This window comes from Tetrao urogallus (assembly GCF_951394365.1).
Source record: "Tetrao urogallus genome assembly, chromosome: 6".
In the NCBI taxonomy this organism is placed as follows: domain Eukaryota; kingdom Metazoa; phylum Chordata; class Aves; order Galliformes; family Phasianidae; genus Tetrao; species Tetrao urogallus.
In genome coordinates, this window is record NC_136819.1 from 45,732,179 (window position 1) to 45,750,866 (window position 18,688).

At 34.5% G+C, this 18,688-nt stretch overlaps 1 protein-coding gene across 1 annotated transcript in view; it reads left to right on the plus strand.

The window, feature by feature from the left end:
- PPP4R4 (protein phosphatase 4 regulatory subunit 4) overlaps positions 1-18,688 on the plus strand; it is a gene marked incomplete at both ends in the record, with an annotated part of 62,358 nt that overhangs the window by 36,605 nt on the left and 7,065 nt on the right. The window contains 12 exons of the mRNA XM_079536741.1: positions 576-698; positions 2,578-2,747; positions 4,018-4,137; positions 6,012-6,089; positions 7,940-8,023; positions 9,333-9,515; positions 12,107-12,212; positions 12,989-13,136; positions 15,085-15,229; positions 16,057-16,098; positions 16,190-16,264; positions 18,554-18,629. Coding sequence (XP_079392867.1) covers positions 576-698; positions 2,578-2,747; positions 4,018-4,137; positions 6,012-6,089; positions 7,940-8,023; positions 9,333-9,515; positions 12,107-12,212; positions 12,989-13,136; positions 15,085-15,229; positions 16,057-16,098; positions 16,190-16,264; positions 18,554-18,629 — 1,350 coding nt within the window. The remainder of the gene's footprint in view (positions 1-575; positions 699-2,577; positions 2,748-4,017; positions 4,138-6,011; positions 6,090-7,939; positions 8,024-9,332; positions 9,516-12,106; positions 12,213-12,988; positions 13,137-15,084; positions 15,230-16,056; positions 16,099-16,189; positions 16,265-18,553; positions 18,630-18,688) is intronic.

The window sequence follows — 18,688 nt, forward strand, 5'->3', positions numbered from 1 at the left end:
TTTATTTAAAATAATTCCAAACATCAATTTCTTTGAATATTTGCTCTTTATGTGGGAACAGAGTGCTTAGCACTCTTTGCTGCATTTGACATTAATTATTTCTGTTGCCCTTAATTTTTTTGTTTCTCTGTTTATTGTTTGCCAGAAGATTTGCCGTTTCCTCAGTAGGTTGCAAAAATTCAGTTCTGTCAGAGCCAGATTCTTCTTTTCACCATCATGGTTATGTTTGATCATAACCCCACTGTCTTCATACTGTTGTAGGAATTATTGTTGCTAGAATACTGCTATATTCTTTAACTCCCTATATTCTTGGTGAACAGAGAAGTTAGTAGCTGTTCATTTATTCTCTGCCCCATTTAGAACAGGTATTTAGATTTAGAACAGGTATGGTATTAAAAATCTGGACTTCTACTGTGGTAATGTTCATCACTCTGCCTCCTGTTTTCTGCCTTCAATGAGTGCGTGCCAAAAAGACTCCTGAGCATATTAAACAATATTTTTTGCAACTCTCTGTGTGGTCTTTTAGGATGTTTCATAACAAGTGATTAACTTTAAAAGTCTCTTTTGTCTTTCAGATGATAGGAGGCAAACTGTGCTCCCCTTAGTGAAATCATTCTGTGAAAAGTCCTTCAAAGCTGATGAATCCATCCTAGTTTCCTTATCTTTCCATTTGGGAAAACTGTGCAATGGATTATATGGTATGATATAATGTTCTTTAAAAATAAAAAATGAAAATGAGGGAAGGTCAGAAAATTTGAAGCACTTGGAAAGGTATCCAGAACTCAGTTAATTGGATGAGCTCAGAGAGAAAATATAGAACTACAAATCTGAAATCATCTATCCAGTACATATTGGATTTTGTGAATTTGCACCTAAGCTATCTGTTGGTTTATTGCTCTTTTATGTTTAAACAGGGACAGAACTGGAAGCGTGATGGCTTTTGTTTATTGGTTTGACTGATTTATTTTGATACCTTGTTGGTTATTCTGGTTCATCTGAGTTGGATGACTGAATTTTTGTAACTAGTAGTCTTTGACAGTGCAGTATGATGTTAATTTTGTATATTCACTCCTGCGCTTGATTTTTTTTTTTCTTTTTGAGGCATGAAAGAAAAAGTGCAGCCCATAACGAACTTCAGGGGAGAATGGAGATCTAACAGCATGTGGGTTCCCAGCTAAAGTTGTGACCCATTATGTACCCATAGTTTTCTGTACCTCAGCACTTTGTGCATGGAAGATCTTTCTGTTTTAATTCTGCCCACTTTTATCCTTTGTCCAGAACTTACCTGGGAAGGAGCAGCACATACATTTAAGCTGTAGAGAATTTCCTCCTGGACTCTTAAGCCCTTTGATATTTCTTGCAGATCTTGGAAAAGTTCATTTTTTGATCAGGTTTGAGACTCTCAAGCTAAGCTATCAGCTGCTTCACTACAAATAGCCTGAAAGGGCTATTCTGTAGTGCCAAAGTGTTGTTTACAGAACCCCAGAGTTAGAAGAGTCCATCCTGTTTTTATCATTTATTCGCAATCTTCTTCAGGTTGACTGACTTTAATTGCTGATCTCTCTCTACACCTCTGTCTAACTAATTCACATTTTGTTGAATTGTTACGCCTTAGGAGAACTGAACAAAATGAAGGGGCAAGACATTCACATGTCGTGCAAGCCAAATTGCTGCTTATATTGTTCACTTTGAAAAAGCCTTTTTTTTTTTTTTTTTTTTTCTCTTTTTTTTTTTTTCCCAGTAGTCCAGTAGTCTGCAGTAGTTTAATGTTATTTGTTCAAATACAGGCTATGAACAGAAGTAACTCTAAAGTTGGGGTTTTGTTTCTTTTCTTTAAAAAGACTGGTGCCTATTTAGTCTTTCCTGATGTATCTGAATAAGCATGGTACCCTGCTGTTGCCTCTTATCTGTTCTTCAAGCAATTTTGAAGCAACTTTACAGATATCTCTTTGGTTATGAAAATCTCAGCAGGCATGCCCTTTTACCGCATCTTCTGCTATTTGCAGGTCCTGTTAACCAGTACTAGAAGGAAAGGGAATCTGTTCAAGAGGTTTTGCTTTTGCTGTGTTGACTGTTACTTGTTTTCTTGTTTCATTTTTGGTGTTTACAAGTAGATTTTGTGATTTTTTTTATTTTTTTTTTTTAAACCATGAAGTTAATCTGAATAATCTAAAATTACATGGCTTGCTCTTCCCCTCTCCAGCCGTTAAATGCCAGCATCACTTCTGCCTTTTTCCAGTCTGTTATGGCACTCAATGATTTCATCAGCTAGTAGTTTTCATACTCTGAAAATGGAGTAAAGATGAAAATTCTGTTAGTTGAACAAAAAATTATATTTGCAGTCCTGCTGCTAAATTCTTGATTATTCCAAGAATTACATAAACAGAAATAAAGATTCACTCCATTATAGGTAGCTGTCATTTTTCTTTAATCATCTTTCCTGTATAATTTGTACTGATGATGCAGGGAACACAACATGGCAAACTTGATAGATTTGCAAATGATATTTGTTTCTTGAGCATTAGTAGTAGCATTTCTAATGAGAAGAGTAATCTTATTCTTATTTTAATTTTGGAGGCATTTTTACTCCTGAGCAGCACTTACGGTTTTTGGAATTTTATAAGAAGCTTTGTACACTGGGCTTACAGCAGGAAAATGGACACAATGATAATCAACTACAACTGCAAACTCTGGAACAGGAAAAGAAGTATATTTCAGTGAGGAAGAACTGTGCTTACAATTTTCCAGTAAGTAACATTAATTTCAGATTAACTAAGCTGTGTTGTGCATATAATTCACTAAATAGGACTGCAAGAAGGACAGAGAAAGTATTGACAACAATTTGTTATTAGCTAGATTCTAGCTCTTCCCTGGAAAATTCAAGTTAACATCTTGAATTAGAGGTTGAACAAAAGAGTTTCCAGGAAAGATTCATCTTTGGAGACTCAAAAAACTATTGGAAAGTTTTGACTGAGAGATTACTATTTCAAGAGATAACTGATTTCATTCTTTCATAGAACCATAGAATTGCTCAGGTTGGAAAAGACCTTAAAGATCATTGAGTCCAACCACAACCTAACCATACTACCCATACTACCCTAACTAACAACCCCCACTAAATCATGTCCCTGAGCATTACATCCAAACGGTTTTTAAACACACCCAGGGATGGTGACTCAACCACCTGCCTGGGGAGCTTATTCCAGTGCTTAACAACCCTTTCTGTAAAGAAGTTTTTCCTGATACTCAACCTAAATTTACCCTGGTGCAATTTAAGGCAATTTCCCTTCATCCTGTCACCAACTCCACTCTCTCTTTCAGGTATAAAGGTAAGCACCTTTCAGATATTGGAAGAGAGCAATAAGGTCTCCCCAGAGACAGGATTCCTATCTGTTTTCTCCAAGCAATTAGCACAAAGTCCTTGAGAATATACCTGTGAAACAGGGTAGCCAAGTTTATATGAGGCTGTTAAATCTACCACTCATGCTTTTGCATATCTATTTTGTATTTTGACATACGATGTTTATATTTAAAGAAACTAAATCTGTACCAAGAGCCAATAAATGGGTTATTTTTACTCTACCTTTTAAAGATAAAACCAACTATGTAGTAGAAATCTGTTGGTTTAGTTGAGCAAAAGCAAGTGATGTACACACACAGTTATGTTGAGATTCAGATATTTTAGTGTTTACTAAAACATTGTGTTGCTCTGGTCTTCAATTGCAGCTTCTGCTTGTTTACTGAAACGTTATTTATAAAAAAGCTTTTATTGCTTGTGGTTTTAATCTGTCTACAGAAACAAAGATTGCAGTCTGGAAGATCTGTACAACCAATTTAGTCCTTAATTCTTTAACTTATCTGATGCCTTGTTTTGACACGGCCATCAAAAATATCACACTTTGTCTTTAAAATCACAACTTGTTAACTCCCAAGTATCTCACTCATTGTAACTCAGTATTTTTTTCTGATAATCTCTGATTAGCAATACAGTTAATAGAAGACTTTATCTTTCCACAGGCCATGATAGTTTTTGTGGATCCAAAGAACTTCCATTTAGAACTGTATTCTATATTCTTCTGCCTTTGTCATGATCCTGAAGTTCCAATCAGATATACCATGGCCATAAGCTTCTATGAAGTATGTCTACAAAAATTCTTTGTTGGTTCTGAAGTGTTTCTATTTTATGTTTTGTTCTTTAAGTTCATGTTTGTGACTGTTCAACCTATAGAAGAAGACTTGTAAAAACCTGCTAAAATGATTTATTTCATCAGAAGTGTTCAGTGTCTTCTATTATGTAATTATAGCCCATAAATACTTTAGCCTGTTGCGCAACATTGTCTACAAAATGGTACTGTGAGGTTAAGAAGCAAAAGCTGAAAGAAACTAAAGATGGTCTAGTACCACTAACAAAAGCGACTGTAGTAATTAGATTATTTGAAGGTTTTGAATGCTATTATAAAATAATGAGACAGACAGGAGAAAAGGAGCTTGTCACTTCTGTCCTGAAAATCTTTAGATCTAGACAGTCTGCAACTATACTGTATTATCTGAAGACTATTTGCTTGTATTAAGTCTAAGTTAAACACTAAGTCTAAGTTAAAATTTGATATGAAAATACTTGGAAAACTATGCAGATCTAAAAGCACGTATATTCTTATTATTCCACTCAGTTTACATAAGTTCCACTTTATTATTCTCATAAAAGTTCAAAAAAATCTTTGCGTATATATTATTAGCAATACGGTATGAATTGCAGAAATGAATATACACTCTTCTGAATGTTCCAATCCATATCAGAGATCATCAAGGTTTTCATCGCGTTTTACAAAGAATCTTAGTAATGAAATCCTCAAACTAGCCTTTTATGCAAGTTTGTAGCTGAAGAAAATTGTAAATTAAGCAGCTCACTGAAAGTATTTGAATCAAGAGTAGAGAAATAAATGAATCATAGAATCACCAAGATTGGAAAAGACTTTCCAAGATGACCCAGTCCAATGGTTCACCTACCACCAATATTTCACCACTAAACCATGCCTCTTAGTGCAACAGCTAAATATTTCTTGAATACCTCTAGGGAGAGTGACTCAACCACCTTCCTGGGCAGCCCATTCTGAGGCGACCTTATTTCTGTCATCTTAAGAAATCTGGATAGGTTTCCATTTCTCTGTGCATGTTGATGCCTTCTCTTAATAAATGACAATCCAAGCTAATTATCAAGATCATACTGTTAGCATATCATTCTACATAACTTTTTATCTGATGTATAGCACATTTATGGTTCTGTCTGAACATATATAAAATATTCTAGCTCATTAAAAAAAAACATGCAAAATTATACTTTAATCTGAATGTACATTTAGTGCCAGTCAGTGTATTTTTAAAACCATAACTAAGCAACTTCATGACAGCCAGATGTCAGTAACTTATGGCATTCATTGATGGCTGGGTATGCTTTTCAATAACTGCCTGTAGCTGTTTCCTTGAAGTTTAATCTTGATTATAGAAGATATTATCTTCAATTGGCTCATATAAACAAGGAAAACCATTAAAAGTCATAAGCTAAGTATACACTATAGCAAAATCTCATTCCTGAAGTTTTTCTCATATTCACTGTAAAACCATTTTTTGCAATTTGGAGATGGACTTGTAGTATTTTTTAGAAGTTTATATGTGATTTAGGAATCAAAAGAAAAACAGAACAAATAATTTAGGAGTGAAAACTTCAAGCAGTTAAATGTTAATTTTTTTCTTTTTAAAGTGTGACATAGCATTAAGACTAAAACCATATTTGTCAGTTAGGTAACAAGTCTGTTTCTTGTTCCATATTGTCTGTATAAGCATATTTTTAGTGTGATCAGCAGGGAAGTATATGACTTTAGAGGGTTGATAGTAAAAAATTGTTCTGCTGACAAGTAAGCACATGTAGGGTAATCGCTGTAGTGCCAGGGAACTAAAGTATGGTTTACCTTGTTATCTTATGTCTTTTTTGTTTGTTTCCTTGTATGTTTTAGGTTGCTAAGCTTTTAAATTCTGGTGTGTATACAATTCAAAAAGAACTGGTTACCCTGTTACAGGATGAGTCACTGGAGGTAATACGTTTTCTTTGGAACTTAATTTTGCTTGTTACACTGAAGCGATCGAATGGATGTTTAGGAACTCTGCAGGAAGATGAAACAGTAACTGCTCACAATCACGAACAACTTCTCTTTCTGTTTCCTGCTCTTCCTAAGGATGCAAGCGTTTTGTGAATAGAAGGGAGGAAAATAAGGTGTTTGAATTCAGTTAACCCACACTGCATTAATTTGCTTTTCAGAACATTTATTTTAGATGTGTTATTATTTTATTATTTATTACCTTACAGATTATGTGGAAATATTTTCTTTTGATACTGCATTGAAATATTTCTTGTCAACATTCCAGGTTTTTACTTTCTTTTATTTGTGTTTCTCCAGTAGAAGAAGAGATGAAGTTGTGTGTGGTTCAAAGATCAACGTTTTTAGAAAGGATTTCGGTGCAGAACCTCTGGCCATTCCAGAGACGGTTCAGTTTAGTGAGCCTTGGTTTCAACCTATGTGAAGAATGAATCACTTAATTATATCTAACAGACAGTATAGCAAAAATTGTTTGGATTGGTCTTTTTTTTGTGACAAAGTTGGACTTTCCTCTGATACCGGTACTTGAGCATTTCATGCTGGTTTTATTTATTTGTTTTTCTATCTGGAGGATCTTTGGATATGGCATGGCAAATTGAATTTTCCTTTGACATGCTGCTTTTTACTTTGGTATCTTCTGTTAGGCATCCTCAAGGGAATTAAGAATGTTTGTAGAATATCTACTTATAGCTTACGAAATTCTGATCTGTTTTAAAAGATTTCTCAACTCCAGCACTGGAAAGCTGAGACTCAGAAGCAGCTGGTGGTTTTGAAAAATTTCTAAGTTATCTAAATAGTAAAAATATTCAGTGCTACAGAAATCCAGACTGGTAGCAAGTAATATTTAGTATATACTTTTATAGTCTAATTTCAAACCTAGTTTCTGGTCTTTGAAAGTAAGATCATTACTAATTACTATATCACTAATAAAGGCTAAATATTCTGTTCTAATTTATCGATGAATTTGTGCTGTGATGCCTGTGCTGTTCTGCAGCACAGCTGGAGAAATCACAGTGCAAACTGTTGCCATTCACAATAAGTCTCCCTCCAACCCTGATAGAGTAGCAGTATTAAACGCCAGCATGCCAGGCTGGCAGCAAAGTCTTGTGGCTTTTATTTATTTATTTATTTATTTATTTCAATTGGTTGGAAACAGAAATGCTGAGGTACTGACAGGCTGACTCTTGTTCTTACCCCTGCCATCAAAATGGTTCCAAAGAATGTTTATCAATCAGGTGATAGGCACTTTATATATATAAATATAAATATAAATATAAATATAAATATAAATATAAATATAAATATAAATATAAATATAAATATAAATATAAATATAAATATATTTTTAAAAATATAAAATTGCCTTTAAGATTTAGCTGGCAAATATCCAAAATACATTTCTTCGTGGCTGTTGAGGCTGTTACTTAACCATCTGTGAAAGACAGATCTTTTAGAATGCATGAATGTTCATTTTTAAGTATTGTACTCTGGATGTTTCAGAAATCTCTGAGTGTGGTATTGATGTGAATCAAAGCTATAATTCTATTTTTCTAATATGAAACCTATAATACTTACATTTCTATATTAAAATATCAATTTTAAATCCCTGTCCTCATTAGTACAACTAGGTATAAGTTGCATCTTTTCTTTTTTTTTTTTTTAAATCTTCTGCATTGATGTAAGAGAGCAATAACATAGGAGATGTCAGCAGGGATATTACTGGTGAGAGACATAAATTGGCACAAGTTAATTTATAAACCTCATTCATGCAGCCTTTCTTTAAATAGGTTTTAGATGCTCTGGTAGGTCACCTTCCTGAAATCCTTGAGCTAATGATTAATGGAGGAGAAAACAGTGGATCAGAAAGCAAGGTGGGTATTCTCATGTTTCATAATTTACTTTCTAAATGTAAATGGAAGGTAGTAGGAAAGTTGTTTCAGGTGTGTGAGGATCATTCTTGATCATTTTCTGCTTTGGGGAAAAACAGAGCTTTTTTTTAAAATATTTTTTTCTTATAAAATTTAATATAATTTTTTTTTTTGAAAGATTGGATTTAGTGTAATGATGAACAGCCTATCTATGCTCTTTTTCCAATTAAACACAAATTAGCTGAAATACATCAGATTTTGCAACAGAGTCATTAAGTTGAATCAAAATTAGCAATATTTAAAGAGAATGGATTCACGTGAAATGAGTGACTGTTAATACCAGTTATTATTTGTTTATTTTGCATATTGATGTGGCATCTACCTACAGTTGCCTTTTCAGACACAGTTGCTGGCAGGAGGTGGCATATTTCCTGAGGTAAAGGTACTGAACTAGGACTTCAGAGATCTGAATTCAGTTCTCAACTTTGCTGATTTAATTTTATTTGGTTCTGGATGATGGTTTATTCAGGAACTCCTAACATGTAAAATGGAATATAAAATATCACGTCTTGTTTCAAAATGCTGTTTTAAACATACTTCCCAAACATACAGAAAAACTGAAATATTCCAGCAGACCAAGAACTGAATGTATTTTTTTCTTATTTGGACACAAGTTGAAGATGTATTTTAAAATGTGGATTTGTCAGATGATTATAACTGTAAACATGTTATATATGTGACAAGTGCATGTCAAATGTGTTAGTGCATATTTCACTTAGCTTAGTTCAAAAGACAATTTATCTTGACTATTATAAAATCATTGCCTCCTGATGAGAAAAGGTGTGCAATTCCTTTCAGAATGAAGTGAGAAGCTGAGAAGAATAATTGCAAAGTTTGAGAGCTGAGGAGAAAAAAGGGATTTATTTGGCTTGAGAATGAGAAGACAGGAGGACTGTTTTTGTCTTCATAGCTGTAAAGGATATTTCAAAGGGAGCACTGATCAGTTGTTTCTCTTTGTGAGATGAAGGGGCTGGAAGTGAAGGTGTGTTTATTTAAGTGCCAGAACAGATTTTTGAGTAGTTACCAGTAGAATTTACTGTGTATGAGAGGCTGTGTAATCCTGGTCAGGTTTTATTAAAAGAAATGAGTCCTACTGGAAATGGTCACAGTGTAGCTGATTCTGGCTGAGTAGAAGAAGTAGTTGGCCACTTAAAATCTTTCCTTCCTTACATTGTTGTGCATTGTTTTTAAAGCTTAGTAATGTGCCATGCAGGTAGAAGGTGTAAAATTATGTTTATATTTTTATTTCTAGTTACTGTCTATTCCTGACTTGATTCCTGCATTGACAACAGCAGAACAGAGAGCAGCAACTTCCTTAAAGTGGAGAACTCATGAGAAGTTACTACAAAAATATGCGTGTCTCCCTCAAATCATATCAAGTGATCAGATTTATTACCGTTTTCTTCACAGAATGTTGACAATCATTTTGACAAATGTGAGCCTGCCTCTTTCTGGTTCTTCATTTTTTTAAAGTATTTAGAGCACTTACCGCTAGGTATTTTTAGCATTATGTTTAAATTTATCTTAAAGTAATATTTCTCACTGCATATGTGATATCAGACTGTTTTATTTCATATAAAGCTGAAAAAATGCTGAGAACTTCTTTCCCCTAATTTGAGAAGCAAAATTTGTATTGACAAGTTATTGTGTTCCTTTCCTGACACTCTTCTTTCCTTGCTTTGTGCTCATTATCAGTTTGCTTCTAGTAAATTGAAAATCTTTTTCCTAGTTTCACTGATTACTTTGCATCATGTTCCATTCTTAGCAAGAACACTTTAAGTCTAAAAGTGAGTAATCATTTAGAGCTACTGATCTGAAATTGTAGTGAATTGATTCAAGAGTGAAATTGTTCTAAGAGATGTTGTAAGTTATGTTTTCTAACGCCCACAATATAGCAGATGGCTTCCAAACATGGAATAATTTAAGAATCAGATAAATAAACAAGTTAGAAAGAATAAAGAAATGTCTCATAAGTTGGCTAAAATTCCTTTTTCTCACTAATGTTATGCCTATTTTATTCTAAGATGTATATAGGCTGCTCCAAAAGTAATGCCTCCTATTTATATCCGTTGGAACAACAAACAGGTACATAGAGAATAATAACACTTTGATTGAGCAAAGTCTCAGCTACAAAGCACTGTTTTTCAGTATAGTTACCACCATTAGCTGTGCATTCTGAGCTGGCATGCCATGCTCATAAATATCTGTACCATTGGAGGTGACCCAGTTTTTTACAGCTGCTATGGTGGTGTCATTGTTAGGAAAATGTTGTCCATGCAGTCCATCTTTCATCAGCCCAAACAGATGGAAATCAGAAGGTGACAAATCCAGACTGTACAGTGGGTGTGGTAGGATACTCCAGCCAAGATTGGCCCTCTGCTCCATGGTCTTTAAAATGGTGTGGGGTCTGGAGTTATTATGCTGCGAGAGAAAGACTATCTTTTCTGGTTTGATGCTGGAAGTTCCAGAGTTCCTTCAGCTTAGTCAGTATTGTGATGCAGTGGTCAGAATTGATGGTCCTGAGTTCCAGGAAATCCAGGAGGATCACAGCTTTCCTATACAAAAAGACAGTGCACTTGTCTTGAACTTCTTCTCTGATGGGGAATTCACATCATCGCTCCATGGAATGCCGTATTGACTCCAGCTTGCAGTGGTGACACCAGTTCTTGTCACTGGTAATGATGTGGTCCAGGAAACTGCCACCTGCAGCCTCCTAATGGTTCAGTGGGTCCTGACAAACTTATGATGTTCTTTCTGTTTCTGCATGAGCCTTCACTGGACCCACATTAAGACATTAAAGCTGATATTCAGTTCCATATGCAGTTCCCTGGTTGTAATTCTCTGATTTGCATGGATGAGCTGATTGAGTTGCTCTGCTTGGAGACTGGAACCTCGACGATCCCAAACCCTGAGCATTCTATGGTTCATTTTGTTGTGTGACAGCTGTATACAGCCTGCTAGATGCAGTTTGTGTTTCAGGTTATGGCTACCACTGCTGAAACACACCACCCACTATTTCGTTTCTTTCACATCCACTGTTTGGTCTCCATAAATGTTCAGCAAGCATCAATAAATGTCAGTGAGTACCATTCTTTCCATGTGGATGAATTGAATTCTGCACCTTTGCTTTATCCGCACTCCCATGTCAGGTGCCATTTTGTCACAGTGCCTCTCTGCTGCCATCTGTCTCACGGCAACAAAATGTTATGGAATATTGGTGGGAAGGTTCAACTTCTACCATACCACCACCATCTGCCTCTGGTGCTGTGGTCCAACATCATAAAATAGGAGGCAAGACTTTTGGATCAGCCCTTGTATTACTGCAATGCTTAAATGCTTTATATTTATTTTTGTAAAGGTGAAATGGAGATTGAATCAGGATTTCTTATTTAGCAACAGAAGTAGGAGGTGAAAGTTCAAGTAAATCAATTATAACTTCACTAAAATCAATGAATAAAGCTTTTATTTCTTTGGTTTTGCTACTGATATTTGAATTAAAACATGTATAGTTAATAACCTGTATTGGCATAATCTTCACCAATCTGATTTTGCATAACAAACATAACTTGATTGCTAATAGATACCAAATAACTTAAGTTTTTCCATAACAACTCTGTATATTGACAGGCTTCACAGGAATTGTATTTGAGTTGGCTTGTGTTCCTATTCTTCCATTCTCCTTGATAGGCTGCTCTTTTCTTAGCTAAGTCCTAGGCTTTATTCTCAGGGAGAAAGCCTTGTGGGAAGTGAAGATAAAATGGTACAACATAAATTGTACTTGATTGAAACATATGGAAGATTAAAATTTCAGGACCAAATTTCCCAGTAAAAAAATAAGTGCAAATAGTTGCACTTACAAAGGAGTCTGTTATGGCAACTATAAATCTATTCAACTTGAGAAGAGTTTGGGTTATAAAAAGTAATAGAAATCTGAAAAGACTGCATTTGTAGTTAAAATTGCACTGAAGAAACATGAAATTTTGAATGCCTGTTAATCTTGACCGTGTTTCCTTTATTTCTCTTAAGAATGTCCTCCCAGTCCAAAAAGCAGCTGCTCGAACTCTGTGCGTTTATTTACGTTATAATCGCAAACAAGAACAGAGGCATGAGGTTATTCAGAAACTGATTGAACGTAAGACAATTTTTCCTTGTTTGCTTAGAGATGCAAGTTAGTATTGGCTGAAGATCAGTTTATGGTTATATGCTTTCAGTGTAATATCCTGCCATCATTGGTGGGATTGCACTTAGAAGATATTTGGTTGCTCACTCTTTCACCACTGAGAACAAAATTTGGATATGTGAGGAGTATGTTTGCGTGAAAGAACTGGGAAGAGGCAATGTGGGAACTGATAATGTACCAGTGCCCCTCCAACCCTACCTCTTGAATCCAAATCTTTTTGCAAGGGGTACTGCAGTGCATAACCGAGTTTCTCCATAGAATTATAATTCTCTGAAGGCTTCAACATAAGAAGTGCTGAATAAAACATCCCAGAAATTAATTTTTGAATAGGTTGGTCAGATGAGTAAGTGGAATTTCTGGCTGATGTAAGTGGAATTTCTGGCCAATGTTATGTGTTTTAAAGATAGATTAGAAGGTTCAATTATGCTCATTAACAATTTTTAATGTTTGTCGGGTAATTTTAATGTGTGTGACATCATCTGAAAGGCATACCAGGCTTTGTTCAACAAAGAAACTAGCTCATTTGCTATTTTTCATTTTTTCAAGTGATTAAAGGAGCAGATTGGATATCTGAAAAAATTGCTCACTGGCAGAAATGGTTACTGAGTTCAGAGCCTAGGCTTTCATTGAAGAATGTCATCTTTGAGTCAAATGCTAGCCTTTGAAGCATGTTCTAGCTGACAATAAAAATGTTTTACAGATAATATTTGTGGATTGTTATTTTTCAGAGCTGGGCCAAGGAAAAAGTTATTGGAACAGACTTCGTTTTTTAGATACTTGTGAATTCATTATGGAACTCTTTTCAAAATCATTCTTCTGTAAATACTTCTTTCTACCTGTGCTTGAGCTTACACACGACCCAGTGGCAAATGTGAGGTACTGTACTAAAAGTATGTGACAATGTACAGGAAAAAAAACCTAAATAATACATTAACAAATATTATGTTTCTTTATGGCTTGTTTTAAATAACTGTGCCTAAATAAGAATGTACAGTGCCTTATGTGTGACCAGTTCTAAAGTTGTGGAGAAACGTATGGGCATGACATTAAACCACAGAAGCAGGTCAGTCTGAGTGTCTGGGGCGCTGATCAAAAGTGCTGAGCTAAAGGAGACAGCACTAAGTAAGAAGAAAAAAATAAACTATTTCATGGGTCTGAGGAAACAAACTTAACTTCATTTTCCATTAATTTCCATCAATTTCAACATACTGATATATAAAGATAAACACACAAGGAATTATTTCAGTGGTCATAGTTTAATAGTGAACATAGGCTTTATCTTATGTGGAAGTTTTCTACTTCATTGTTAAAGTTAATTGAAAAAGAACAGGAAGATATAAGAGGATTTAGTACATTTTTCATTTTTATGCTGTATTTTTTCTTTAATTTCATAGTGACTTTTTTTTTTTGTTTTTTTTTGTTTTTTTGTTTTTTGTTTTTTGTTCCCTAAATAGCTTGAGACCAGGCAGTTCTGAGACCAGAAGGAAATTTTATTTTGGTGTTCTTTTGTCATGTATTTTGTGTGATTTTGCACTTTTGTTTCTGATGTAATTCATGTTGTCATCCTTAACATGTCTAGATATTTAATAATGATGACCTATGTAAGCATACATGTGTGCATTCAGTAAAGTTCACTAAACTCAATTAATGTTCAAGTAGATCTTGTATTTATTATAGCTACCACATCTTAATTCAACAGGGTTGAAAAAAAGTATTGGTTATTTACATGCAATTTCATGTTCTTGTGTTAAGATAACAGAAAAAAACAAAACAAACAAAAAAATCCCTAATTTTTTGTCATCATAAGTAGCTTATGGCTTTTAAAAGCAGTTCAGCTGAAAGCTCTACTGACACATTATTAATATCTAATGGAAACTTTAATTGACTTATAGTCCTTTACCTGTGTTCTACCATAATTCTTTGTGAAGGTTGAAGTATTTTGAAGGTATAAAAAACAGGAAAAAATTGTATGAGAAAGATCTTTGAATATTGTTCATCACAAAGCTATCCTCCCTGACACAGGACTGTCTCTGAGCACAGACAGTACAATCTGAGAACGGCAGAGATTATCACCGTATTGTCTTTCATTTTTTTACGTTTAATTCGTCTAGATTAAAACAGTTTGCAATGCAGTTGCAGTCAGGTCAAATGCAGAGTATTTTGTTTCTCTTAAATGTATGAAATTCTTTTTATTTAATTCCCAGTGCCTTTCAATTTTATATTTATAAAAAGCAATACATACATTTTCCATATAACCTGTTCAGAAGCAGTATCTGGGGATTAAGGCGGATCAATTACTTCAGTCCTCATGGAATTTGGTTTGAAAGCACCCACACTTGAGTTATACAGAGGCACAGTAATGACAAATGAAAGTGCACCGCCAGGTTGTCAGACCAGAAAGGCTCTTAACTTTGAATTTTGTTCTGGGTTAATTTGTATAAATAATTTTTCTCCCTGCATTTACTGCCTTCTAGAATTGCATCTTCACTCCATATAGCAACTCACAACTTCTACTGGGTATGTAGATCCTTTTGAAAACCTAGAGATCAGCTTATCTTGTGAGGTTTAAAAAAATAGTAAAAAAAACCTGTTCAACTACAAATATGTGACTGTGGTCCCAATCTATGAACAAGTTTTTTGAAAATATTTTAGCATATCTGGGAAGAGTGTGTAAGCAGAAATTGCTTCTGAATAATAACGCCTAATAATTATATGCCTTGTCTTCAGAGTTGAGGTTTTTAGAGCCAAATGGTAGCATGCAAATCAAAAATTAATGTTTATTAAACTATCTGTATCAAAAGGTGATTTTCTTTTCCTTTGTCAGAATCAAGCTGTGCTATTTGTTGCCAAAAGTTAAATCTACTCTGAAGATTCCCACTGATAAACATTTGCTTCAGCAGTTGGAGTTATGTATACGGAAACTTTTGTGCCAAGAGAAAGACAAAGATGTCCTGACTATTGTAAAAAGAGTAAGCAACATTTTGTATTGGGGTTACTGTTAAAAGGCAAAGATGATCAAAGTTTTCCTTTCTGTCTCTTAATGTAAGAACAGGAGACTAAAGACCTCTAATGACTATTTGTAATTTTGGACAATTAAGAGAAGATGTAATGCGTTCTGTCAAATTTAAGAGAGGTGGTGTTTTCTTGGTTACATACATTGCAGTTATTTTCTAGTGACTTGAATTAAAGATTGTATGTCAGTTAAAAAATAGATATGGCTCAAGACAGGACTAGGATGACGTAGTAAAAAATCATCAAGAGCCTTCATGGTAAATGTGTTGAGCTAGTCATTTTATCTTACAAAAATAGAGAAAGCATTTGCAGGACTTTCAAATGTTACAATACCTTTATAAAGTAAAATTCTCACAAAACATTAAGTCATGTTTGTGCTCAGTCTCAAAGAAGATGTGGAGTAGCTAAAATAAGTAGTTCTCTCATGGGGCCAGTCTGCAGGAGGGAGTGGATGAACACCTGCCTGCTGTGCCTCCGTTATTCTTTCAGTCTTACTTCTTAGGCCTCTGCTCCAAGCTCCCCTTCAGTGTATTTTGAGTTGCGTTTTGGTGGTCTATTAGTCCTTTAGTGTGAGGCTTAGCGGTGCTCTCAAAATACTCTGACATTTCTTGAAATGAAGCATTTGTAGCACAAATATTGAAGCATAAGCTTCAAATGTTTAGGAAGAAAGGACATGCTTAATTTTGAATACCACTATTCTAAGCTTTCTCATCTCCACAGATCTGAGTTGGAAGTGTGGGTTGCTGTTAAGTAAGGATAAATAATATTTTGATTTTCTTTATAGACAGTGTTAGAATTGGACAGAATGGATATCTCTTTAGATGCTGTAAGTACTTACTAGTTTTAGTATTTACTAACTACTTTTTATTCCCATTTTCACATAGTGATTTTTTATTTTTATTGATTCTATTTTGAAGTTTCAGAAAAGATTTTACGAAAATGATTTATTGGACCAAGAAAAAGAAAGACAAGAACATCTCCTTTTGGAAATGGTATATTTTATCAGTACGATGTCTTTTCTTTATCTTTTTCAGTAGTTTGTAGCTAAATATTACTGAGGCAATAATTTTAAGGTAGGGAAGGCACATGTTACAGAGAAACTCGGTAGGTTCACAGTCTGTGTGTTATTTCATTTTACATTTTAAAATAAGGGTAAGTCCTCCAAAATATCACACAACTTTTTTTTCTTTGCTACTAAAATTTCACTATGTCAATTAGAAAGGTCAATTGGAATTACTTAATAAATATTCAAACATTACGCCTCTGTAGTTCTTTAGTCCCAAGAACTACAATGCACCTTTGAAATCTTCAGGGAGCTTACTGATTTGTCAGGTATGTATGATGTAATAAGTTCAATAACGAATGAAACATGTCAGAATTCATACACAGCCTCTATAAGCAAATCATAATATCTTTTTTCTACAAGGATGCTGGAGGGGGTGATGTATATGTTAAAGACTTCCCTGTTAGCCAGAAAAGGACATCTGCAACCTGACCAGAGAGAGACTGAGTGTAGGTCTTACATAAAAGGCTTAGGATTTGGAAGAGAAGTCTGCAGAATACTTCTCCTGCTTACAAACCTAATTATCATCAGTTATGACTGTAAGCAAAAGAGACAATAGGCACTTCATACATCTTCACAGAACCTGAGCTGGATGGCTTGCCAGGACTGTGGCCCTGCTCTGCAGTCTAGTGTGTGAGAAGCCAAGAAGCCGACAGGCTTAAGAAAAGGCCAGGTTTCATTAGCACAGTTCTTCTAACTTCTTGCAGAACAGCTTTTCTACAGTGAGCCGGAATAGTTCAAGACTGTCAAGAAATTGTTGGTGTTTCCTCAGCGGAGTTGTCACAAAGCCTGCATTTGTGGCCTACTTTGATATCAAGAGGTGCTATAGGCTTTCTTCTGCAATGCTAGTTTTCTTAATTTGTGATATGTGTCTCACATGCATCCTGCCTCCTTGCATTCAAGATTCAAACTTTTGTTCTCAGGATACATACTCATCTGTACACACATTCAAATCTTGATCTTAGCTTTAGCACTTTTGAGGCAGATACAATTACTGTTTCTTATACTGGAAGCATTTGGAGGGCTTTGGCAAAGTAGTTTCCAGTGAGCTTTGCGCTTTAGTCTTTGATAACATTATTTTTTTTTACCCTATTTCTACAGCTAGACTGCAGAAGAGTGCCTGTGTTTCTGTCATGTGTGAGATAGATATGGGCATACCTTCTGTATCACAGAGATCTTACTTGCCATATTCTGAGAGGCATACTTTTGAAGAATTGGTGGCGTACACAGAGAACTGTGGCATGTCACAGTCCTGAATAGAAGAGAAGCCACAGATTTTAATAGTGCTTAATGAGATTATTAATAAGTTTCCTTAATTTTAAAGTGACTTAGTAAAGTCTGTATTCCAGCAACCTTGACCTAAATTACTTACCCATTTTTGTATGTGGAGATTTACTTCATTTTTTTAATCACTTAGATGGTAATTAAAGTGAAAAAAAGAGAATGTCATTAGAATAATTTTGGTTCACTTTGCATTTTTGTTCTGAATGTAGTAAAGAAGATAAGTTAATATTGTAGCTTTCTGAGATTAGATTGAAACTCATTGACCAAGAATCCTGAGACAAGTATTGGCTTGAAATTGTGTGTAGAGTTGTATTGATGCCATACGTACGTGGACATGCTTTTGGGAGATATACTAAGGCTAGGTAATATTGCAGAAAAACAAATATATTCCATAAAATGAAGTATTCCAATACTTAGTTTTGTTTTACATAAAGACATGTCAACTTTGGATGTTTCTTTTAGACCTTTAAAAAGTATGTGATGCACTTCACAGTTTGAGAAAAATATTAACTGATATTTGAATTAATAATATATTCAATTACAGTTGGATTAGTATCTCTGTATACTTTAGTCACATCTAGTATTTTGTGCATGTTTGACTATCAAAGAAAAGTTTTGAATGGGAACTTTATCTCTGAGGCTCCTTTGTAATTAAAATCAACATTTTCGGTGTGATTTATATAGTAATTGTACCCTGATTTCACTCTGTACTATTTAATTTGTTCTCTGGACATTCATTAGGCTCTGTAGTAAAGAGCCTTTATGTGGGAAAGAGCAGAAATTAATTGTTTTTTTTTTTGATGAGATGGAAGCATGCCCTTTTTTGAAAACTTCCAGCCTAGTTGTAAAACAATTATTTTTAATAGTAGTAGTAGTAGTACTACCATTATTATTGTTGGATGAGTAATACTAAAGTAAGTTATTCATTTCTTAGGAACAATTAGAAAAAGAGAAGCAGCAAAACGAAGGAAGATCTGCAAATATTAATGATAAAATATTTGAAAAGAAGCGTAAGTTTATTAGTGTGCATGTTGTTTGTACGTATTTTACTCTTACTTTTACATAGGTA